This window comes from Oryx dammah, unplaced genomic scaffold, assembly GCF_014754425.2.
Source record: "Oryx dammah isolate SB20612 unplaced genomic scaffold, SCBI_Odam_1.1 HiC_scaffold_21, whole genome shotgun sequence".
In the NCBI taxonomy this organism is placed as follows: domain Eukaryota; kingdom Metazoa; phylum Chordata; class Mammalia; order Artiodactyla; family Bovidae; genus Oryx; species Oryx dammah.
In genome coordinates this window covers 10,352,401-10,378,551 of record NW_024070205.1, presented here as the reverse complement: position 1 = coordinate 10,378,551, position 26,151 = coordinate 10,352,401, and the positions used below count along the sequence as shown (strand labels likewise).

General features: G+C 38.5%; 1 protein-coding gene across 4 annotated transcripts in view; it reads right to left on the bottom strand.

The window, feature by feature from the left end:
* Nucleotides 1-26,151, bottom strand: part of RPS6KC1 (ribosomal protein S6 kinase C1) — a 208,102-nt gene that overhangs the window by 178,312 nt on the left and 3,639 nt on the right. For 2 of the 4 annotated variants that reach the window (XM_040263158.1, XM_040263160.1), the window contains exons 2-4: nt 12,244-12,279; nt 10,582-10,697; nt 6,207-6,327 (exon numbers count right to left, since the gene is read on the bottom strand). Coding sequence is in view for 1 of the 4 variants with exons in the window: in XM_040263157.1 (XP_040119091.1) it covers nt 6,207-6,327; nt 12,244-12,279 (157 nt within the window). In the remaining 3 variants the exon portion in view is untranslated. Of the gene's footprint in view, nt 1-6,206; nt 6,328-10,581; nt 12,193-12,243; nt 12,280-26,151 lie in introns of those variants that run through there. The other 2 variants (XM_040263157.1, XM_040263159.1) reach the window with 2 other exon arrangements.

The following is a 26,151-nucleotide window of genomic DNA, read 5'->3' as shown; positions in this document are numbered from 1 at the left end:
TTTATTTCCTTTGCCTGAGGAGACATATCTAAAAAAATTACTGCCAAGACTAATATCAAAGAGTATACAGTCTGTTTTCTTCTAGGGATTCCATGCTTTCAGATGCAACATTCATATCTTTTGTACATTTTGAGTTAATTTTTTGTGTATGGTATAAGACAGTGTGCCAGTTTATTCTTTTGCACACAGTTGTTCACTCTTCCCAGCACTAATGGAGAGACTTTCCTTTTTCCATGGTATCTTCTTAGTTATCCGTATGTATGTGTGGGTTTATTTCTGGGCTCTCAACTCTGCTCCATTGATCTGTGTGTCTGTTTTCTGCCAATAACACGCTATTTTGATTAGGACAGCTTTGTGCATGCATGCTAAGTCACTTCAGTTGTGTCCGACTCTCTGTGACCCCATGGACTGGAGTCCGCCAGGCTCCTCTGTCCATGGGACTTTCCAGGCAAGAATCCTGGAGTGGGCTGCTGTTTCCTCCTCTGGGGGGCTCTGCAGTGAAATTTGAAATTAGCGAGTGTGACACCTCCAGGTTTGGTCATTTTCCTCAGGATTACTTCAGCTATTCCGGATCTTTTGTGATTCCATACCAATTTTATGATTTTTTTGTTCAATTTCTATGAAATCTGTTGTTGGGATTTTTGACAAGGCTTGAATCTGTGGATAGCTTTAGGTAATATAGGCATTTTAACAATGTTAATTCTTCCAATCCATGAACATGGGCTATCTTTCCATTACTTTGTGTTTTCTTTAATTTCCTTCAACAATGCTTTACAGTTTTCAGTGTACAAGTCTCCACCTCCATGGTTAAGTTTATTCCAGAGTATCTTATTCTTTTTGCTGTGATTGTAAATAGGATTGTTTTCTCTTTCTGCTAGTTCTTATTAGGGTATAAAAATGCAACAATTTTGTATTTTGATTTCATATCCTGCAACTTTACTACATTCGTTTATTATTTCTAATGGATTTTTGGTGAAATGTTTATAGGGGTTTCTATATATAAAATCATGTGACCTGCAAATAGTGACAGTCTTACTTCTTCCTTTCCAATTTAGAGGTCTTTTCCTTTTCTTGCTTAAAAGCTCTAGCTAGGCCTTCCAATACTATGTTGAATAAGAGTGGGCATCCTGATCTCACTGATTAAAGGACAACTTTCAGTTTTTCACCATTCAGTATGACGTTAACTATCAATTTGTCACATATGGCCTTTATCATGTTTAGGTACGTTCCTTCTATAGTAATTTTATTTTATTCAAAGTTTATCACAAACAGATGTTAAAATCTGTCAAATGCTTCTCCTGCATCTATTGAAATGATCACATGATTTTTATCTTGCAGTTTATTAACGTGGAGTAGAACAGTAATCGACTTGCAGATACGGAGCCATCCTCGTATCCCTGGAATGAATGCCACTTCATCATTATGATCCTTTTAGTGCACTGTATTCAGTTTGCTTAATATTTTGTTGAAGACTTTTGCATCTATTGCAAAAGATAGAGATATTGGCCTGTAATTTTCTTTTCTGCATGTTATCTTTACCTAGTTTTGGTATCAAGGTAATGATGGCATTGTAAAACGTGTTAAGAAGCACTCCAGTCTCAATTTTTTGGAAGGGCTTCAGAAGAACAGGTATTAAATCTTTGAAATTCACTGCTGAAGCCATGTGGTCCTGGACTTATGTTTTGGGGAGGTTGCTTTCTTTCTTTTTTTAAGTTTCAATCTCTTTACCAGTGATCAGTCTATTCAGATTTTATACTTCTTCATGTTTCAGACATGAAAGGTTGAATGATTCTTAGAATTTATCCAGTTCTTATAGACAGTCCAAGTTGGTGGTATATTCATTCATAGTAGTCTCATAATCCTTTGTATTTCTGTGGTATTCATTGCAACTTCACTTCTTTCCATTTTAGATTTTATCTGAACCTTCTCTCTTAGTGAGGCTAGCATAAGGTTTGTCAATTTTGTTTACCTTTTCAAAGAGCCAGCTCTTAGTTTCACTGATCTTTTCTACTGTCTTTTAAATCTTTATTTACTTCCACTGTGACTTTTCTTATGTCCTTCCTTTAACTGACTATATACTTCACTTGCTCTTTTCTAGTCTCTTTAGCTTAAGGTCAGATTACTAGAGGTTTCTGGTTACTTAAAGGAGGCCTGCACTGCTCGAAACTGCTGTCTTAGAACTGCATTTTCACTGCATCCCACAACTTTTGGTATGTCCTATTTCCATTTTCATTTGTCTTCATGCACTTTTTATTTCTCTTTTGATTTCTTCATTGACCAATAGTTGTTCAGTCTCCACATACTTACGATATTTTCCAGCTTTCTTCTTTGATCTTCTTTTTTTAAAAAATTTATTTATTTGGCTGTATCGGGTCTTAGTTGCAGCATGTGGGATCTTTTCATTGCAGTGCAGTAGTTGCAACATGCAGGCTCTCTACTTGTGGTACCAGGGTTAGTTGTCCCACGGCATGCGGGCTCTTAGTTCACCAGCCAGGGACTGAACTCACATCCCCTGCATTAGAAGGCAGATTCTTAACCACTGGACCACCAGGGAAGTCCCTGGCCAATTTTCTTAAAGAGACTTGTGTCCCAACATACAGTCTATCCTTGAAAACAATTCATGTACCCTTGAGAAAAATGTGTATCCATTGCTTTTGAATGGAATATTCTATATATATCTGTAAGAATGGTCTAATATTTCATTTAAGGTCAATGTTTCCTTGTTGACTTTCTGTCTAGATCTATCCATTGATGTAAGTGGGATGTTCAAGTCCCCTAGTATTATTGTGTTGCTGTCAATCTCTTCCTTTAGGACTGTTAATAATTGTTTTATATATTTTGGTGCTATGTCAGATGTATATATGCATATTAATAAGTCATGTCTTCTTAATGGACAGTCCCCTTTATCATTATATAACATTCATTTTCGTCTCTTGTAATTTTTTTGGCTTTAAGCCTATTTTTCTGCAGATAATGATTGCAGCCAAGAAATTAAAAGACACTTACTCCTTGGAAGGGAAGTTATGACCACCTAGACAGCATATTAAAAAGCAGAGACATTACTTTGTCAACAAAGGTCCTTCTAGTCAAGGCTACGGTTTTCCCAGTAGTCATGTGTGGATGTGAGAGTTGGACTGTGAAGAAAGCTGAGCGCAGAAGAATTGATGCTTTTGATCTGTTGTGCTGGAGAAGACTCTTAAGAGTCCCTTGGAATGCAAGGAGATCCAACCAGTCCATCCTAAAGGAGATCAGTCCTGGGTGTTCATTGGAAGGACTGATGTTGAAGCTGAAACTCTAATACTTTGGCCACCTGATGCAAAGAGCTGACTCATTGGAAAAGACCCTGATGCTGGGAAAGACTGAGGGCAGGAGAAGAAGGAGACGACAGAGGATGAGATGGTTGGATGGCATCACCGACTCAATGGACATGAGTTTGGGTGGACGCTGAGAATTGGTGATGACAGGAAGGCCTGGTGTGCTACGATTCATGGGGTTGCAAAGTGTTGGACACAACTGATTGACTGAACTGAAATGAACACATGCTTTCTTCTGGCTGACATTTGCTTGGAGTATTATCTTCCATCCCTTCACATTGAGCCTTTATTTGTCTTTAGAGCTGAGCTGAGTATCCTAAAGGCAATAAACAGTTTTTAATCCATCTGGTCACTCTGTTTCTTTTGAGTGAATTCAATCTATTTACATCTGGGGTGATTACTGACATTTGAAGACTTAGTACTGCCATTTGTTTATCACTTTCTGGTTGCTCCATTTTTTTTTTCTTGTTTCTACCATTTTAGTTTGGTGTTTTTGTGATGTCTTTCTCAGTTTCCTCTTTATTATGTATCATGTTTCTGTTCTAGATTTTACCATACTGTTTTTGTTTTATGTTTTGGTCTTTTGGCTGCAAGGCATGTGGGATCCCAGCTCCCCAACCAGGGATCAAACCTGTAACCTGCACTGGAACACAGTATTAACCCTGGACCGCCAGTGAAGTCCAATACAGCAGCATTATTTTTAATAGCCAAAAGGTAAAAGCAATCCAAGTGTTCACTGATGGATGAAAAAATAAAACGGTGTACACATACCCGATGGACTATATTCAGACATAAGAAGGAAATTCTGATACATGCTACCACATGGATAAATCTTGAGAAATGATGCTAAGTGAAATAAGCCAGCCACAAAAGGACAAATACTGTATGATTTTATTTCTATGAGGTGCTGATCCACAGTTGGTTGAATCCATAGATGAGGAACCTGCAGATACCGAAGGTCGACTGCACTATACCAGACAAGGGACTTGAGCATCCACAGACTCTGGTACCCACAGGGGGTCCTGGAACTAGTCCCCCAGAGACACTGAGGGACAGCTATGCAAGAATAAGTCAATGTCACCTTATGTTTCTACAGGGTTTTTCTATTTGCTTGATTGGTTAGAGTTTGAGTTGTTCTGGTGCTGATTTTTTCATGAAAGGGAGGAGTAAATGCACTCTGAGTTAACAAAACCACAGCAAGAACATGAGAAAACAAGTGACCCAAAAGGACTGACGTCTAGCCTGCCATGTTCCTCTCTGTGGCATTTGAGCCCACAAAGCTAGCCTCACCACCCAGAGGGGAAGATGTGTAAGGAATCTGCATAAGACAGCTGTGCAAAATGGAGCTGGAGGAGCCTTATTTGTGCACAGAAATATTCTTGAGAATAAACCAGACACTTCATTTGATTTCATACCAGAAAATTCTAAGAGGACAGAAGCAACTATTAAAAAAAAAAAACAAAAAACTACCAAGCAGAGCATAAGGCAGTGGCTGTGCTTCCACTCCTGGATTTAGCCCAGACAGAATAGATGGCTGCCCCTCTCTACATGAAAAAGGTTACAGGAAGTTCTGCAATTATCTTCAATGAAAGTATATGAAGCAGCAATTTTTTATACAATGTACAATCCAAAGCCAGTTGTTCAGTTCAGTTCAGTCGCTCAGTCGTGTCCGACTCTTTGTGACCCCATGAATCGCAGCACGCCAGGCCTCCCTGTCCATCACCATCTCCCAGAGTTCACTCAGACTCACATCCATCGAGCTGGTAATGCCATCCAGCCATCTCATCCTCTGTTGTCCCCTTCTCCTCCTGCCCCCAATCCCTCCCAGCATCAGAGTCTTTTCCAATGAGTCAACTCTTCACATGAGGTGGCCAAAGTACTGGAGTTTCAGCTTCAGCATCATTCCCTCCAAAGAAATCCCAGGGCTGATCTCCTTCAGAATGGACTGGTTGGATCTCTCTGTAGTCCAAGGGACTCTCAAGAGTCTTCTCCAACACCACAGGTCAAAAGCATCAATTCTTCGGTGCTCAGCCTTCTTCACAGTCCAACTCTCACATCCATACATGACCACTGGAAAAACCATAGCCTTGACTAGACGGACCTTTGTTGGCAAAGTAATATCTCTGCTTTTGAATATGCTATGTAGGTTGGTCATAACTTTTCTTCCAAGGAAAGAAGAAAAGTTTTTTACTTTCCTGGCTGCAATCACCATCTGCAGTGATTCTGCAGCCCCAAAAAATAAAGTCTGACACTGTTTCCACTGTTTCCCCATCTATTTCCCATGAAGTGATGGGATCAGTTGTTAAGTATCATATTCAAGCCTGCACTACTATGCCCTGCATGCATTGAAACTTGGACAGCACACTGGAGGCCATTCAGAAAAAGACCTGGAATAAAGGTTGGGGAGGCTACATCTGAACAACTTTTCACTCTTACAGATGTGGAATATTTAGAAGGCTGTGTAAACGCACCAATGGTTCAAATAAACGAGAGCTACTACGAGAATCTGACACCTAAGGATACTGAAGAAATTACTGAGGAGCTCAATATTGGCAAAATCCCAAAACCTGGGTCAAGGCGTGGATGCTTCTCATGTGCATCAGTCAGCGGTCTCACCTCTTTGACTGAACCACCTAAGACACTGGCTTTTGGTGTGCAAGCAGACCTTTAATTTATGTTCAACTGTAAATATATCACTGAAGAAATAAAATATGAATCTCCTATATTTAAAAAAAAAACCATGAGAAAACAACTTCAAGAGCTTGAGGCATAATAGCAATTATCTTAATACAGGGCTTCTGACTTCATGGTACAGTGTTTCAGTGTTCAGTGTATATACATAATTAGCTAGCCATCACTTTTCAAAATCACAATTTCAAAATAATCACTTACCAAACACTATTCCTTTAGCAAATGGAGGAAACAATTCTGAATGTCGAAATAAGTTTTTGTGAATTTGCCATAGTTCTTTGTGCAATTTCTTAAAGTCACTATATCTCTTCCATACGATTATCTAAAGAGAGAAGAAAATTAAATGTGTATCTCACAGTCAAGCCATTTAGGTTCATATATCTGAACAAGAAAAAAATTTTTCATTAAAGTGCTCAAAACTGTCATGCAAAGGCAAACAAAAATGTTCTAACCAATGCAGTTACCTGTCTGAAATCAACTAATAATATTTGCTTTAAAAATATAAAGCAGCAATTCTCCCTCCAACTGTTTTGGTTTTTAAATTTCATTTTAAGAAAGCACTGTTTTCTTCATATTAGAAAAATATTTAACCTAGTACAAAAAAGGTCTACACTACACAAAATGTCAGTTAACCTTTTCAAACATTAATTACAATTGCCCTGGAAATGAGTTAGATGTCCAAATATATTCATCTCAAAAACAGCATGTTTACAAACACAAAATAATTTAAACAAATTTAAACATAAAGAACATACTCAGCATTTGCCTTGAAGGATAAATAATCTGAAAAATACTGAAGAAGAAATAGCTTTGTAGCAAGTAATTAACCTAAACTTTTGCATTTCATATAATCTCAGTTAAGATAGTAATAAGATTTCTGGAGGCAAGGTAAATCCTGATCAGAATACCACTAAAATTAGGATATTTCAAAAAACAAAATATCAATCATTTAGATTATACAACACACAAAAGTAAGCTACCTTTATTAGTTTAAATTATTGTCTAAACTTATTTAGATTAAATCAAAAGGAAAAAAAAAAAAACACTTAATAAAGAAAAAGAATTTAACACATGGTCTTAACACTGATCCAGACCTCAGTCTCACAGGGTAAAACTGAGTTTTAAATTCCATTACCTAGTATATTGGGGCCTTTACTTCTGAAAAATCTAATTATCTAACTTCTAACAAACTCAATAGTGTAATACTAATAAGCAAACATTAGGCCAAACAGGTAACCAAGTGTGATTTAAGAGACCTGTCAAAAAATCCACTCATTGCATATAAGAAATTCTTTGCAAAATTCTGTCATGCTATCAAAAATTCCATTATGATTACTAAATGTCACATAAGAAATTCTTTGCAAAATCCTGTCATGCTATCAAAAATTCTATTATGATTACTAAATGTGCTGCTTTTCATATAAGAGACTTGCTTTTAATCCTAGGAGACTAGTCAGACAATATGAATTAATTTAAACAAACTGCTTGCCCCTGAGCTTTCCTTTTAGTCACTTGCATGTGTCTGTGCCGTCACTCAGCTGTGTCCGGCTCTTTGTGACCCCATGGACTGCATGGAGCCTGCCAGGCTCCTCGGCCCACGGAGTTCTTCAGGCAAGAATGCTGGAGTGGGTTGCCATTTCCTCCTCCAGGGGATCTTCCCGACCCAGGGATTGAACCCGCGTCTCCTGTGTCTCCTGCACTGGCCGGCAGATTCTTTACCACTGAGCCACCTGGGAAGCCCTTTTTATTCATTTACTCAACGACAAAAATAGTCAACAAAGCAAATATTTTCATGAGCATACTTTATGCTAGGCACTGTGTTGGCACAAAGGACAAAGAAAGAAACACAGTTCCTCCTTTAAAGAGTTTTCTGTCAAATTAGGAAGAGTAAGCCAACACAGTAACTATATCAGAAGACGGCATGATTGTGCGGCAAGGGTGTTGTGGAAGGAGCGCCGACACAGGGTCGGCCCAGGTGAGCACACTGAAGGACGTAACGGCCAGAAAAAAACAAAAAGAGAGGGAGAGGGAAGCGGTCAGGAATGAAGGATCTCAAAAGGAGAGGGAAACGCCAAATATAATTACTAAAATTTTGGCTTTTACAACTGGATAAATGGTGGTGCTATATTCCCAAAGGTGAGCAGCCAAGGAGAAAAAGCTGTGATGAGGTAAGAATGAAGCTCAGTTTTAGATATATTTTATTTAGGTGCATGGGAGGCTAAGTCTAATCGAAGATATCCAATAGACAGGTCAGGAGTTCAAGAGCAAGAACTAAAAATAAGATGTAGTAACTGGGGAGAAGAGAGGTGGAAATAATTCAGAAAAGATTTCTCAGCATTTGTAACAAGATGAGGAGTCTAAACGGCTGAATGATGGGGGTCAGCCAGAAGTAAAAGAAGAGGAAACCAAGGACAAAGTCCATATTGAAGAAGCTCAGCTGTGCCAGGAGACAGGACACCTGGAAGAAGAGGTTTCATATGAAATGGAAATGAACAAGACAAATGCAGATAGTAGAGCGTCCACAGTTCCAGCAGGAGAGCGAGTAAGAGGAACCGAGAGAGTCAAACCAACACTTGAAAAGTAAAAGGCCTCAGGACACTGAGATTACAAGTGATTTTTTAATTTTCTTATTTTGCTTCTCTGCATTTTCTAATCTTGATACATTAACATAATTCTGGTCATGGGAACATAGTGCTATTTCATATTTTTTTAATAGATCAAATTATGGTGGTACCACATCTGCCAAGGGCTTAAGGGCAAAACGAGTGGTGGGCTTCTGACAATAATCTTACCTAAGGGAAGCACAATCCTTAAAGCTATTATAAATTAGACATGAGAGCTATTCAAAAGACCACAGCTCATGGAAACAAATCTGTAGATAAAATTTGTATTCTAGTTAGGGTCACTGTCAAATAAAATCAGGGTAACTTAAGGGGCAAAAGTTAATAATTTAATCACAACAGTGATAATAATGCCATGGCATATAAACCAGCAGATAGTCTTTCAGAGCAAAAATTAGGAAATCTGTGTTTCTTCATTATGTCCTAATTTATTCATTCACATACTCACTCACATATTCTCAACATTACAGAAGTGAAATACCCAAGAGCAAATAAAAACCCTCAAAAAATGCGGGAAACCAAAGCATCTCCAAATGTCACAAGCCACTGCCTCCTTTTCCTCTTACTCCTTTTAAACTTGGACATTTCTAAAAATCTTCAAAATGGAAAAGTGAACAAAAGCACACCTCCACTATATCAGCAAGTATCAATGTCTGTAACTGGACTATACAAAGTAGCCAAAAGATACATGCAAAAAAAAATATTTTCTCTGATAATCAATTCTTTCCTATTAGGAAAAAAAGTTATAATAACTTATTACTCTATTGAATCAACTCTGTAGAAATATCCTATTCATTAGTTACCTCTGCATAAAATTTCTCAATTAAATATTCCTCAATTAAAAATTCAATGACAATCATAACAGACTACAAAGAAAAGATTAATTTTCATTAAAAACATTTCCTCAGATATTTTTTACATAAAATGAGTGCTTTCTATACAGATAATTTCTCTTAACAATACCAAAGAAACTAGATCTTTTACAAAACCACTCAATTAACTTTCTCCTTTTTACTCTCATATAATATTTAAAACTTGCTGGATCAAATTTTCCGGCAATGTCACCACCATACTACCTGCTGATGAATTTTCTTTCCTCCCCTTTTAAAGAGCCTTTTCTTTCCCCTGACACATTTCTGAATGTGCTCAAATAGTTTTTCTAAAACTGTTTTATTTATGAAATGACTTAACAGTGAGAGACTTCGGATACGATACACAGAAAGTTCTATTTTGGTTCTCCTTTCCCAGATTTCCCCAGTGAAATAGAGAGACACCGAGTTATAGGCTACTTCTTTTTTAAAGATGGGGAGTGAAGGACACATCTCAGCCTCATTCTTTACGTCCTATAGTTGCGTGCTCTAGAGAACCTACTGAACAAAAGGTCACGTTAACTGTTGCTGTCCCCCCTCCAGAGTGACCCGTGATGCTCTTAATAAATGAAAATTTGGAGGGAATGTTTAAAAGATAAAAAGGAAAACCTTCCTGGATAATTTTAAATTATTGACTCTATGCAAGTATTCTGGCCTACTTAGGAACAAAACATAACTATCTTCTAGCATGTGCCAAGGTGCGTGTGTGTGAGTGAGAAAAAGAGCTAAATCTCCCCAATCTTCTAAGGATAGCATATTATTTGTCCTATATTTGATTAGACAAACAGTACATCTACTGATCTTCAACAGCTCTGGTGAAGCATAAGTAAATTCTAAGTGAATCAGTTAACAGAGAAAGAAAGTAAGAAGAAAGGAAATGGAAACAAATTCTACGTAGTAAATTCCTTTCCTAAGTAAGAATTTCAATGTTTAAATGAAATAATACATGGGAAGCTAAAAAATGTTGTTATAATTTCAAGGTTATTCTATCCTTCAAGAAGTCAGCTAGACAGAAGACATTCTTTTTAAGATTATATACCATTTTTAACAAAGGACCATGCAATCATCTAACTAAAGCACACTTACAAGAGTTTCTGATGAATGGTTCACCAACAGTTGTTATTATAAAAGAGTTTTCCCCAAAAAAGGATTAAGGAAATGGCAGAGAGTATGTTCATGGATAGGTTGGCTCAGGATTCTCCCTGGAAAAGGGGAACATCAAGCTACAAACTACAGCACAGCAATCAGACACTGTATTCAAAGGAAACAACCCATTTTCAATTCTAACAGATATAAGTATTCAGAAGCAGAAAAGCCTGGTATTGACTATTTGGTTTTTTTGGTATTGACTATTAATTCAACAGAATTAACAGAATTCTAAGGAATAGTTCACACTAAATGAACTGCCACTTAAATAAGAAGAGTACTCTCTTAATCAAAGGTACAAGTTCTTTTCAATGCTATTTTGAAAGGATATAGATATATATAAATATAAATATTAGACTTAGCCTTTTCTTCCAAAATAACAATATTTTCTTCCTGGCTATCAGGGGGGCAGGGAGTGAGGTTAAAACCCCTAAGGAAAACAGTATGGAATCTTTTTAAAATGTGTCTTTTATCAAACTTTTTTTTTTTTAACTCTTTAACAACAGGACAAAAACAAGTACCAGATTAGATATAGCAACAAACAGTAATACATAAAAGTTAAAATATAATCGAAACATGTTCAAACCAACCAGAACCAATCAATTTAAATCTATGAATCAAGACAGGTATGTTTGGTAAGGAATAAGTGGGGCTGTGATTAAATAGGTAATACATAGCCCACCCGAACACATTAAAATGCAATTAGGGAAAAAGTCTTGCAGAATAAAGACTGAACAATTACAACATCTGTTTTAAATACTTTAATAGGAAGAAAATATATATATAGACTATATACATCCTTCTAGTCCTACTATAAATAAGCCAGGACCAAAATGAAAGTAAACTTAAAAAATGTTAAAAGATGTTAACTCCTCAGTTCGGATTCCTAAAGGTATATAACAAGGACAAAGTAATTACAAATAGAGAATTCTACAGTTCTAAGCAAAACTATAACAAGCTGGTATCATTTTAAAAAGAGGGAATTAGTCTCCAAAAGAACTAAATACAAAATTCCAAAAAGAAGCAATTTTCCACGATGTCAACATGCCAACTCAATATAAAAATGGAAGTAGAGAAGGAGGTTCGGGAGAGAAGGGATATATGTACACATATAGCTGCTTCACTCTGTTGTACAGCAGAGACTAACACAACACTGTAAAGCAATTCTATGCCAATAAAAACAAATGGAAGTACAGAGAAACCCAGCATTTATTATGCTCTTTAAAATTAATACAAGTTACCAAATACTCTCTTTTTTATTTTTTTTTCTTTACCATACAGGCATCATAATTTTCAAATCAATAGGGGCCCTTAACTAGTACTGAAATCTTATGAGTGGCAATTATCAGAAAAGTTATCACATTATTAAATGGCACTATAATTCCTGAAATTTTTATTTATATAACTTAACACCTACTGAAACTTAACATTTACCTAATAGGTCTGAAATAAGATACTTCAATTACTGTTCAGTGAACTGAAGACAATTTCCAAACAAGATACAAAGACTGACATACAAATAACTGCTTCTTCAATGAAGCATTTAATTAAATTTTTGTCAAAATGCATAAAATAAAATTTTCATATGGATAAACATGTTACCTCCTGGACATCCTCTGGATTTCTTCGTGAAACAACCTAAAACAAAGAAAACATAGAAATATCTAATCATTATCAAAACTATTTTACACTTGCATGATTACTTTCAACAGCATTCGTATGAAAAATTCAATTTGCTGAAATATCATATCATTTTCACAGAACTCAGTTAAATAACTTCACTATTTGAAACACATACTAAAAAATTAAAACAAAAAGGCAACTAAAATAAAGTCCACATGCTAATGTTCATGTACTATTACATTCACAAGAGAATGCCTCATCCTTTTACTCTTACTTGACAATTCTAACAGCTTATCTACCCCCCTTTCCAGTCTACATATAAATCAGAAGCATAAAAAGGCAGCTGCACCTCAACAAAGTATACAAAGGGACAGCTCTGTATTATTTCTTCTTTTTTATTTTTCATTTTTTCTGTATTATTTCTTACACCCATATATAAATTTACAATTAGCTTAATAAAGATTTCACATTAAAAAAAAAAAAAACCCACCAGCCATGATGCTCAGATACACCAATATCTGTTAGAAGTAATCACTGACCTCCTAATGGTGAAAAAGAAAAAAGTAACTAGTTTAAAAAAAAAAAGTATACACATCACTCACCGACAAATAATACTATCATTATTGCCTGAGCAGGGAGGGTGGAGGTTGGATTCTTTCAGACTTCTCTAATGACAAAAGCCAAAAAGTCTAACACCATGTACAAAGAATTCCTCACAAAGTGTACAAAAAGCAGGCTGGGTGCTTAAATCATCAAATGCATTGCAGAGTGGGGAAAATCTCATATTAGATACATAATACCCTCTATGCAAATATAAAAGTCATAAACTTGATGCTACAATATGTATTCTGCAGAAACAAAACAAAAGAAATACATCAAACATATTAAAACGGTGCCTGCAGATGAGAGGAAGAAAAGTCTTTGATGCCAGGTGACGATACTATAACTGGAGATTATGATCAATTCAACACTACACTACTCCTAAGGTCCAAAACAAAAACAAAAAGTATACTGAAGCCACACAAACTTGGGTTCAAATTACAGTTCCTCCACTCACAGGCTTGAGGGCTCTATAGAATGAGGATAATACTCTGCTTGGCTTGGCTGTAGTAGACAGCGAATATGGAGACACAAGAACTCCATGATTTAAAAGTTATCTTTCTCTTACTAGAAAATTTAAGTACCTTGAAAGATCCCACACAACAATTCCAAAAGAAAATGTTTCCAATTTCTTGCCACTCTACTCTCCAACTTTCAGGATATAAAATTTGGTGAAATCTCTTAGCCATTTTCATTAATTGAGAACAATGCTGTCCAACAGTACTTTCTCTGATGATGGAAGGAAATTTCCCCTATTGCCACTTAGGAACACATGTGGCTCCTAAGCACTGGAAATATGGCTACGGCAACTGAAGAACAAAACTTTTAATTTTATTTCATTTAAATCAATTTAAATTAAAATAAAAGTAGCCACATATGGCTAATGCTACTGCTAAGTCACTTCAGTCGTGTCTGACTCTGTGTGACCCCATAGACGGAAGCCCACCAGGCTCCCCCATCCCTGGGATTCTCCAGGCAAGAACGCTGGAGTGGGTTGCCATTTCCTTCTCCAATGCATAAAAGTGAAAGTGAAAGTGAAGTCATGTCCGACCCTCAGTGACCCCATGGACTGCAGCCTACCAGGCTCCTCTGTCCATGGGATTTTCCAGGCAAGAGTACTGGAGTGGGGTGCCACTGCCTTCTCTAAACAACACAGATTTACAGTAAGAGGTTAGAACAGGTAACTAACAACAATGTATTACTCAAAAACTGGATTTTAACTATTACTTTCAAATTCCACCCCCTAAAAAATGTCCACCTTTCCAAAAGCATGGTGTTTCACATAATTAAATGATTTAATTTTGCCTCCTATAAATATAAATTTGCCTCCTAAAAATATAAGAACATATTTTTATAAAATGTGCTAAAGAGAAGTTAGATAATCAGTCCACTAATATCCACCCACCAAAAATAAATCAACATATGATCACTGGCAATAAGATTTATGTACCTTACTATTCTAAACAATACTTTAACACATACAGATGATCTTTCTGGGACAAAAGAAATTATTTTCCTGCTTGGTGTATGTAGTAGAAGTATCACATTTTAGATTTTTCTCAGGTAAGCTGTTCCTGGAAATCAAATATATCTGTACTGCATCATCAAAAATATATTAGCCATTCCCTAACAACAACCACCATGTAAAAACAATTTCGTCAGAAATAACCAATCTGGGGCTTCCCTGGTGGCTCAGTGGTGAAGAATCCAGCTGCCAGTGCCGGAGACACGGGTTCAGTCCCTGACCCAAGAAGGTCCCACGTGACACAGAGCAGCTAAGCCCGTGCACCACAACTACGAAGCCACACGGCAGACCCCACGCTCACAGGAGCAGCCTGTGTACCGCACCTGCACAGCAGACCCTACTCTCTACAACTAGAGAAACGCCCACGCAGCAACCAAGACCCAGCATAGCCAAAAACAAGGTTTTTAAAAGTTGGCTTAAAAAAGGAAAGAAATGGCCAATCTGGGACTTCCCTTGTGGCCCAGTGGCTAAGACTCCTCATACCCAATGCAAGGGGCCCAAGCTGAATCCCTGGTCAAGGAAACTAGATCCCACACGCTGCAACTAAAAGACCCACATGTCTCAACCAAGACCTGGGGCAGCCAAATAAATAAATAAAAATTTTTAAAAAAGAAAGAAAGAACCAACCTGATTATGACTCCTCATCCACACTCTTTGTTGGCTCATGGATTTCTGCTATGTGGCAATGATAGCAAGCAAAAGAAAGTGCCTGCCTTCACACCTCCCAGAGCTTAGAGTCTGGTGGCAAACAGTAGTTGCTAATCAACAGGTTAAGAATGGCTGCACCTTCAATGTTTTCATGGCAAGTCATTCATAGTTATTATAGAAAAGCAAAACTTACTCAAACTAAGTGGAGATCCTTAATTTTAAGCTCTCAAAAAGAACTTCTCCTCATCCTCATATATTTCTCATATGAAGAGGCAGAGTTGAGAAAATTAGGTCAAAAGTTACTTCCTGAGCATTCTATCCTCTTCCCAAACAGCATAAAAAAAGCTTAGTGAAAAGCATGTCCGGAAAGTAGAGGGCTATACTTGCTTGATTCTTTTTCCTCGCTGGTTCTTTTGCTTCTCTTTTGTAGGTTTTCCTTCCTCCTTCTACCCTCAACACTCTGTAAGCACTCCAAGAATCAATCCTAACTCTGCTTCTTAGCCTACTTTTCAGTATTAAGAGAGAAAGTCTGAATCTGTGTTAATACTATTCAAGGCACTGTACTAGGCAAGTGGGAGGGGGGAAAAAAAACTTGACTTCGTACATTTACATTTGCACAGCATTTTATATCAATCTTTCATTTTATTCCCTCAACAACCTATGAATTATGAGGAAGAGGTTATTATGAGTCCCCCTTTTAACCCACAAGGAAACAAGGTCCAGAAACTTGTATAAGGTCCCATGGCTATTCACCTTCAGATTTGCAATTAGAACTCAGATTTTCTGATTCTTGATTCAGTACTCTTTCCACCGTAGTCTATTGCAAAGGTCCCCAACCTTTTTGGCACCAAGGACCAATTTTGTTAAAGACAATTTTTCTACAGACGGGGGTGGGGGCGTGGGCTTGGAGATGACTCACAAGCATTACACTTGCTGTGCACTTTATTTCTATTGTTATGACATCAGCTCCACCCTCTGATTATCAGGCATGAGTCCTGCTCTACTTCGTCCCTCCATTTACCTGCAGTATTTTCTGCAATAACTTTACTTAACTCCACATCACCCTTCACCATTAGGTTTTATTTACTCTTATTCATTCCACAAATATCAGTGCCTACTCTGTTGATAGGTAGAGTAGCATAGCAGTCAATACACTGGATCTGATTCTTAATAACATTAGAAAAATATAATCACTTGCTAAATACATTACCAAGTTCCACCATTTGGTACCCCACTATAAGGATTCAGTATTCCCATGTGTGCAAACTCACTTAAATGAGTTAAGTATCTGTCCTCTGAAATGAAAACCAAAAAACACAATGGGTTGGAATAACATGGTGGTGGTGGTGTAGTCGCTCAGTCGTGTCCGACTCTTGAGACCCCCTGGACTGTAGCCTGCCAGTCTCTCTGTCCATGGGATTCTCCAGGCGAGAAAACTGGAGTGGGTTGACGTTCCCTTCACCAGAGAATCTTCCCAACCCAGAAATCGAACCCAGGTCTCCTGCACTGTAGGAAGATTCTTTATGGGCTGAGCTATCAGGGAAGCCTCCTCATGGAATAACATGAGTTAAGCCCAAATGTCCTTTAAGGGTAACTCTTTCTAACTATGTAATTCTCTTCAGCAGGACTACAAAACTGACAAAAATAAATAAATAAAAATATCAGAACTCTGAGGAAAAAAATATGATCATACTGAAAATGAACAAAATTGAACCCTCAGATCCAGATTTCTATAACTTTTAACATAGTTTTAGCAATTATCTTAGTAAGTAGTCAATTCCAAAACAAAAATACTGTAAATTCAGGGACTTCCCTGGTGGTACAGTGATAAGAATCCGCCTGCCAATGCCAGGGACATGGGTCCAATCCCTGATCCCAGAAGATTCCACATACCAGGGAGCAACTAAGCCCACGCACCACAATACTGAGCCGACTGCTCTAGAGCCCAAGAGCCTCAACTACTGAGCTGGCATGCTGCAACTACGAAAGCCCTCTTGCCTAGAGCTTGCGCTCCAAAAAAAAGAGAAGCCATCTCAACAAGAAACCTGTGCACTGCTACAGAGTAGCCCCACTCACCACAGCTAGAGAAAGCCTGCTCACAGCAACAAAGACCCAGCATGGCCAAAAATAAACAACTAAATAATATTCTTAAAAATACTGTAAATTGACCCTGATGTAGGTTGCTAGCATTATTTTTTTTTTTCTGGGTGAATTTCAATATTTTGTTATACAATTCCACAAAAGTTAGAATTTAAAGCAGTGATTCTTTTCATTTAATGTTCATAAATTTCCATGGCAAGCATAGACTATCGCCAGCTCAGTAAGTACTATACATATCATGAAGAGCCTTTTGCTATCGAGAATTCTATTACCAAGTTATCTTGAAAATTATTATCTAAAGCAATGCTTGATAAACTGCACTGCATGGAATACAGATATTCTTTAAATCACCTATTTTAAAGGGCTTAATGATCAATTCAGTTTACTTTCGTTTAAAAAAAAATTTTTTTTTTTTGCAGCAGACTTTCTCAAGGCCTCAAGGCCTCTCAACATTATTATGCCTAGTAAATTTCTGAAAGAAAAACAAATAGTATTTTCCAAGGTCATTTATCTGCCCAACTATTTATGCAACACCTATTACTGATCAAATCTGGAACACAACTGGGAAATGCTACTGCAACATTTGTCGTCCATTTGCCTCAATTAATGCCAACAGCAAGTCCTGAATTTAGGGAAACAGGGGCTCACAGTAAAGGTTAACTATCTCTTACTATGCTAAGAAATTAAATATTTTATTACATCAATCAACACAACAATCTTGCCTGCTGAGATAACCAAGGCCCAGGGGAACATATCAGCACTAATCAGATTCATCAGTAATACACAGGACCAGGCCTCACAACCCTCTGGTTCTAAACAAAGTGCTCTTTCCAGGACATAACTAAATTGGCCCTCCTAGAGATTAAAATTCCAAGTAACAGCCCTAATGCCAGTTCAGTTCAGTTGCTCAGTCGTGTCCAACTCTTTGCAACCCCATGGACTGCAACACACCAGGCTTCCCTGTCCATCACCAACTCCTGGAGCTTGCTCAAACTCATGTCCATTGAAGCCATGATGCCATCAAACCATCTCATCCTCTGTCATCCCCTTCTCCTCCTGCTTTCAATCTTTCCGAGCATCAGGGTCTTTTCCAATGTATCTAAGTAACGGTCCTAATGCCAGTTAGGCAAACCAATTTTGTCCTTCACAAAGAAATGCGATTAAACCAAAATACAGAAGCACTTTGGCAGATCAGAAGGAACAAAGAAGAGTTAGTACTTCTTGAATGAGTGAATAATGAACACTGGCTCCACCAGCAGCTGTAAACAGCCTTCTTGCCAGTTCTGTGATAAACCTAAGAAAAGCAACCTTAAAATGAGCTCTCTCGCCTATCTTTAAAAAAAAATACTAAAGAAGGAATGCTGCAGCTTGGCTTAGATAAGGCCTATAATAAACAACAAATCATACTGTCATTCAGTTCAGTTGCTCAGTCGTGTCTGACTCTTTGTGATCCCATGAATCGAAGCATGCCAGGCCTCCCTGTCCATCAGCAACTCCCGGAGTTCTCTCAAACTCATGTCCATCGAGTCGGTGATGCCATCCAGCCATCTCATCCTCTGTCGTCCCCTTCTCCTCCTGCCCCCAATCCCTCCCAGCATCAGGGTCTTTTCCAATGAGTCAACTCTTTGAATGAGGTGGCCAAAGTACTGGAGTTTCAGCTTCAGCATCAGTCCTTCCAATGAACACCCAGGACTGATGGCCCTTAGGATGGACTGGTTGGATCTCCTTGCAGTCCAAGGGACTCTCAGGAGTCTTCTCCAACACCACAGTTCAAAAGCATCAATTCTTGGGCGCTCAGCTTTCTTCACAGTCCAACTCTCACATCCACATATGACCACTGGAAAAACCATAGCCTTGACTAGACAGACCTTTGATGGCAAAGTAATGTCTCTGCTTTTCAATATGCTCTCTAGGTTGGTCATAACTTTCCTTCCAAGAAGTAAGCATCTTTTAATTTCATGGCTGCAGTCACCATCTGCAGTGACCCTGGAGCCCCCAAAAATAAAGTCAGCCACTGTTTCCACTCTTTCCCCATCTATTTCCCATGAAGTGATGGGACTGGATGCCATGATCTTCATTTTCTGAATGTGGAGCTTCAAGCCAACCTTTTCACTCTTCTCTTTCACTTTCATCAAGAGGCTTTTCAGTTCCTCTTCACTTTCTGCCATAAGGGTGGTGTCATCTGCATATCTGAGGTTATTGATATTTCTCCTGGAAATCTTGATTCCAGCTTGTGCTTCTTACAGCCCAGCGTTTCTCACGATGTACTTTGCATTTAGGTCCTCTAAATTCTTCCCAGTGCTAACTTCTTTTATCTACTTCTTACCAAGTTATTATCTAGTTTCCTTAAGGAGCCTTCCTGGTAGCTCAGCTGGTAAAGAATCTGCTTGAAGTGAAGAAGACCCTGGTTCTATCCCTGGGTTGGGAAGATTCCCTGAAGAAGGAAATGGCAACCCACTCCAGTATTCTTGCCTGGAAAATCCTAGGGCCAGAGGAGCCTTTCGGGCTACAGTCCATGGGTCACAAGAGTCGGACACGACTTAGTGACTAGTTTCCTTAATAGTCAAAGTCAAAAGCACTCTTTTCTAATTATCATGATAATGATTTGAAATCAATCTCTTAACTCGAATACACAAAAGAACTGTCATCTTCATAAGATGAAGAGATGGCTACTGGAAAACAAAACTACAAAATTTATTCAATCTAACCATTATAGTTCCTACCAAAAATGATCACAAAATAAGTCCCTTCGGAAACAAACAGAAATCATAATATGACTTATAATCATATAATCATGATTTATATCACAAATTTAAACATAAATTTTAAAAAGCTACTTTTATGAGCAATTTATAATAGGTCTTCTGAGGGCCACTTCACTATCAGTATTCAGCTGCTAGTTCGGGGCAGAAGCAGAGGTAAGAGGATAAAATATTAACAAAAGTAACATATTTTTTAAAAAACTGTCACGACACAAATAATCAAACTCAACGAAAAACAGAGACATGCCCCACACATTTTATTTCTCAAAGATATGACTTTCCAAATGTAGAAGAGAAAAAATAAGGTATACAGAAATGTAAGGCTACACTATACTGAACATTTCCCATTGTGGTGATTAGGCAAACCAAATGGAACATCCATCTGTGTAATGCATGCAATCTTGACTTTCAGACATTTGACTTTCACAAAATCCACCTTCATGTAAACATACTGACATCTTTAAACTGCACTTCATACACACACACACACACACACTCTGGCAAGAGGAACAGCGACCTCAAAGCGCCCAGCTCACACAGGCAAGCATCCCCTTACCAAACTCAACCCCCCTCCGCCTCCCCCTCCATCACCTGCATCTCAGCTCCTCCCCCTCTTTTCCCCACAGAGCTGCAGGTGTCACTGGTTGGCAAGGATACCTGGGTTGGTTAATCACTTGCCAGTCAGGTAGTCAGGACCCACGAGACAGCACCTGCACAAACCATAATTGGATATTTTACAATATTTTTTTTTAGTACTCTGAAGAGAGAGAACTCCCATTAAGATAGGTAAGTCAGTGGGGAAAATTTTAGACATTCAACTTTCTAGTAATTGCTTATGATAGTAATATGTTGAAAGTAAGAAATATTTTCTACATTATTAAAATCCCAAAATCTACAGGAGAATAAAGAAACTAACAGCAAGATACTTTTGCATACTCAATAAACGCTTGCTAAAGTTACTTTTCTCACTTCAAATTCTCCCAATTATTATAGCACTACTCTAAGGTAAACTACTTTCCAATCAAAGTTCAAGGAAAATAAAAATCCGTAATGTTAGTTAACACAGGGACTTCCTTGGCAGTCCAGTGGTTAAGACTTTCCCTTCCAATGCAGCAGATGCGAGTGTGATCTCTGGTCCTGGGAGCTAAGATACCACATGCTTCACAGACAAAATACCAAAACATAAAACAGAAGCAAAAATGTAACAAACTCAATAAACACTAAAAATCAGTCCACATCCAAAAAAAAAATCTTTGCAGCAAAAATAAAAGTTATAGCGGCAAGTTACCTTGGTATACTCAATAAATGTTTTGCTAAAGTTGCTTTTCTCACTTCAAACTCTACCAATTATTATAATACTATTGGTGTTTTTTAGTTGTGAAGTTGTATCCAACTCTTTTGCCATCCCATGGACTATAGCCCACCAGGCTCCTCTGTCCATGGGATTTCCCAGACAAGAATACTGGATTGATAATTATCAATTGCCATTATCTTCTACAGGGGATCTTCCCAATCCAGGGACAGAACCTGGGTTCGATCTCCTGCATTGGCAGGTGGATTCTTTACCACTGTGACACCAGGGAAACAACTATTTTCCAATCGAACTTCAAAGAAAGTAAAAATTTTTAATTATAAAGTTAATGTACTGATTTCCTGGAGGTCTAGTGGCTAGGACTCCACATTTTGAACCCAGGGGGCGCAGGTTCAATCTCTAGTTGGGAACTGCTGCTGCTGCTAAGTCGCTTCATTCGTGTCCGACTCTATGCCACCCCATAGACGGCAGCCCACCAGGCTCCGCTGTCCCTGGGATGCTCCAGGCAAGAACACTGGAGTGGGTTGCCATTTCCTTCTCCAATGCAAACCCTGGGGTAAGGCCAAAAAAAGAATTAATATTAAAATCTTTAATATTAAAATGTTAATATCTGAGCATATAAGTTGTCAATAAACAAGATGAAAACAGGAATGGTTTACATTTTTAAAAACCTGGTGTCAACAGAGATCTTATTAGATACAGCACAAAAAGCCTATTTTTCCTCCATAAAAGAAAAATATGATAACCTAGACTTCACCAAAATTAAAAATTTTTACTTTGTGAAAGACACTGTTAAGAGAATGAAAAGATATGCTACATACTGGGAGGAAACACTTGCAAGCTACATATCTGACAAAAAAATTTACATTCAAAAAAGAACTATCAAAAGTCAACAATAAGAAAACAAACCCACTGAAAAAACTAGGCAAAAGGTGATCTCAACAGGTTAAATACTCTATGATTCTCTTTATAAAATGCCCTCAAAAGGACAAAAGTATAGAGGCAGAGAGCAGAACAGTAGCTGCTAGGGACTAAGAGATAGGAGAAGAGTGTAAAACAGGGAAAGCAGAGGGAGATTTTGAGGCTGACGGGAACTGTTCTGCTTCCTGATTATGACAGAGGATATGTGAATCCATTCATGTGTAAAGATTCATAAAATTACACAACAAAATATCAATTATACTGTATGTTAATTTAAAAGATAACAGAAAGGAAAACACTGCCTCTTTCCAGCCTTCTCTCAAGTCCCTACTATATCCAGGCTGTGTTAGGCACCAAAAATAGGTTAGAAGACAGTTTGCCCTCAGAGGAAGCAAACAAGTACAATAAGGTAAAGGCTTTAACGGAGGGATATATTAGGTTGGTGAAAAAGTAATTGTGGGTTCCGATGTTGAACCTTAAATCATTGTAACCAGGCTCAAACACATCTTTGTTAATTAAAATAGGAACCATTGTAATCAACACATTTCTGCCAATGAGAAATAAGTTTATTTCCTTAGCATAAAAATCTGTGCTTTGAGATTCGATGAACTCTTGGAAAGCATTTTCTGCCTCCTACTGGTTGTGAAAGCGTTTTCCCTGTAAAAACTTTGTCAAGATGTTTGAAGTGGTAGTCGTTTGGCAAGAGGTCAGGTGAATATGCAGGATGAGGCAAACCTTCGTAGCCCAAATCATTCAACTTTTGAAGTGTTGGTTTGTGACATGCAGTTGGTCACTATCGTGGAGAAGAATTGGGCTCATCCTGTTGACTAATGCCGTTTGCAGGCGCTGCAGTTTTTGGTACATCTCATCAATTTGCTGAGTATACTCAGATATAATGGTTTGGCAGGGATTCAGAAAGCTGTAGTGGATCAGAATGGCAGCAGACCACCAATCAGTGACTATGACCCTTTTTCTGGTGCAAGTTTGGCTTTGAGAAGTGCTTTGGAGCTTCTCCCCGGTCCAACCACTGAGCTGGTCATCGCTGGCTGTCATATAAAATCCACTTTTTGTTGCATGTCACAATCCGATTGAGAAATGGTTCATTGTTATTTCATAGAATAAGCAAAGATAACACTTCAAAACGACTATTTTTAAAAATTTTTAGTCAGCTCATGAGGCACCCACTTATTGAGTTTTTCACCTTTGCAATTTGCTTAAAATGCCAAACAACCATAGAATGGTCAACATTGAGTTATTCAGCAACTTCTTGTGTAGTCGTAGAGGATCAGCTTCGATGACTGCGGTCAATTGGTCATTGTCAACATCTGATGGCCGGGCACTATGCTCCTCATCTCCAAAGCTCTCATCTACTTTGCAAAATTTCTTGAATCACCACTGCACTGTATGTTCATTAGCAGTTCCTAGGCCAAATGCGCTGGTGATGTTGTGAGTTGTCTCCGCTGCTTTACTACCCACTTTGAACTCAAATGAGAAAATCATTAGGATGCGCTTTTTGTCTAACATCATTTCCCTAGTCTAAAATAAATATAAACAGATAGCTCAGACAATAAAGAATCTGCCTGCAATGCAGAAGACCTGGGATGGATCCCTGGGTCAGAAAGATCCCCTGGAAAAAGGAATGGCAATCCACTCCAGTAATCTTGCCTGGAAAATCTCACGGACAGAGGAGCCTGGTGGTCTATAGACAATGGGGTCCCAAAGAACTAAACACGACTGAGCGACCAACTTCACTTTCACTAAGTCATTAACAAGAAAACATAAAGCAAGAAAAGGGCATTAAAATGATGTCTAACATAACCACATTTATCTAAGAATGTATTCCAATATCAAACAGCGAAGTTCAACAATGCAAACCATAATTACTTTTGCACCAACCTAATACAGTACACAGAGTTCTCCTCCATTTAAGAAAGGCTTCCTGTAGAACATAGGGCAGGAGAGGTCACTTGAGACTAGCAGCGATTGCCAAGAAAAAATGGAAGCGCATTCCAGACTGAGAAAACCACATCTAACAGAGAGGCAAGGAAGCATGCTTCCCAGTGGTAAAGAATTCGCCTGCCCATGCAGGAGACACAGGAGACGCAGATGGGTGTTCGATCCCTGGGTGGGGAAGATCTGGAGGAGGAAATGGCAACCCACTCCAGTATTCTTGCTTGGAGAATCCCATGGACAGAGGAGCCTGGTTGGCTACAGCCCACGGGATCGCAGAGAGTCAGATACAGCAGAGCACGCACACGTGTGCACACACACACAAGAAAAACTCAGTGTACCAGCATACTTAGGAAACTACATATAATTATCTTTCCAAGCACAAGCAGCCCATACAACAATGTGGTCAGGAACTGAAAGCAGGTTCCCTCCAAAGCTTCCCTGGTGGCTCAGAGGTTAAAGCGTCTGCCTGCAAAGCGGGAGGCCTGGGCTCGATCCCTGGGTCGAGAAGATTCCCTGGAGAAGGAAATGGCAACCCACTCCAGTATTCTTGCCTGGAGAATCCCATGGACAGAGGAGCCTGGTGGGCTACAGTCCATAGGGTCACAAAGAATCAGCGGACACGACTGAGCAACTTCACTTTCACCTTCCCTCCAAGCAATACAAATAGTGCTTGAATTTGAAGCTTTGGAAGAGGCAATTTTCAGATTCAAGTCAAGCTGAGTACTTCTATTCATATTTGCTTTAGTAAATATCACTTTAGTAAACTACAGTATACCCACAGCCTCTAATAAAGTGTGTTTAGGAACTCAGTACAGCACTGGGATTAAAAGCACTCTGACAGACTACCAGGGTTCAAATCTAAACTCTACCACTTGTTTGCTATGTGAGCCTAGGCAAGCACATTTAGGTGCTTCAATTTCCTCACGTGAGAATGTGAGAATAATGATGGCACCTACTTACTGCACTGCTATGAAAAATGTGCTAATTTATATAACGTGCTTAGAATAGAGCTTGACTCACACTAAGCACTGCAGAAGTGTGTGCTATTAATACTCAACAAATGTTAGCTATGTCAAATAGACTTATGTATTCTGATAGTTTGAAAACAAACCCAAATTATGTGCAAGACCTGCACACTAAAAACTGGAAAATATTGCTCAAATTAAAGAGCTAAATAAATGGAAAATTTGTGTTCATGGATGAGAAGATTCAATATTACTTAAAGACATCAATTCTAAAACTGATCTACACTCTCAACATGCGTGCCTGCATGCTCAGTCACTTCAGTTGTGTCCAACTCTTTGGGACCTTACGGACTGTAGCCCTCCAAGCTCCTTGGTCCAAGGGATTCTCCAGGCAAGAATACTGGAGTCAGTTGCTAAGCCTTACTCCAGGGCCTCTTACTGACCCAGGATCAAACCTGTATAGCCTTTGGCTCTTGCATTGCAAATGAATTCTCTACAACTGAGCCACCAGCCACCAGGAAAGCCCCACATTCTCAATGTAACTCCAATCAAAATCTGAGTAGGCATGTTTGCAGTTTAATAAGCTGATTCCAAAGTTTTTCTAAAGATGCAAACAATCTAGAATAGCCAAAACAATTTTGAGAAAGAAAGAGGATTAAGACTATCAGATTTCAGCTTAGTATAAAGGTAGGAAATGGTAACCCACTCCAGTATTCTTGCCTGGAGAATCCCATGGACGGAGAAGCCTGGTAGGCTACAGTCCACGGGGTCGCAAAGAGTTGGACACGACTGAGCGACTTCACTTACTTACTTATAAAGGTAATAATAAGGCTGTGTGCTATCAAGAGAAACAAAAGCCCACATTCATTGAGATTTGTATATAAATGTTCATAGTAGCTGTATTTAAAAGAGCCAAAAACTGGAAACAATCCAAATGTCCATCAACCCAGACGTGGAAGGATTAACTGTAGGATAACCATACAAGGGAAGGTGCATGCTTGCTCAGTCGCTTCAGTCGTGTCCAACTCTGTGACCGTACGGACTGTAGCCCGCCAGGCCCCTCTGTCCATGGGATTCTCCAGGCAAGAATACTGGAGTGGG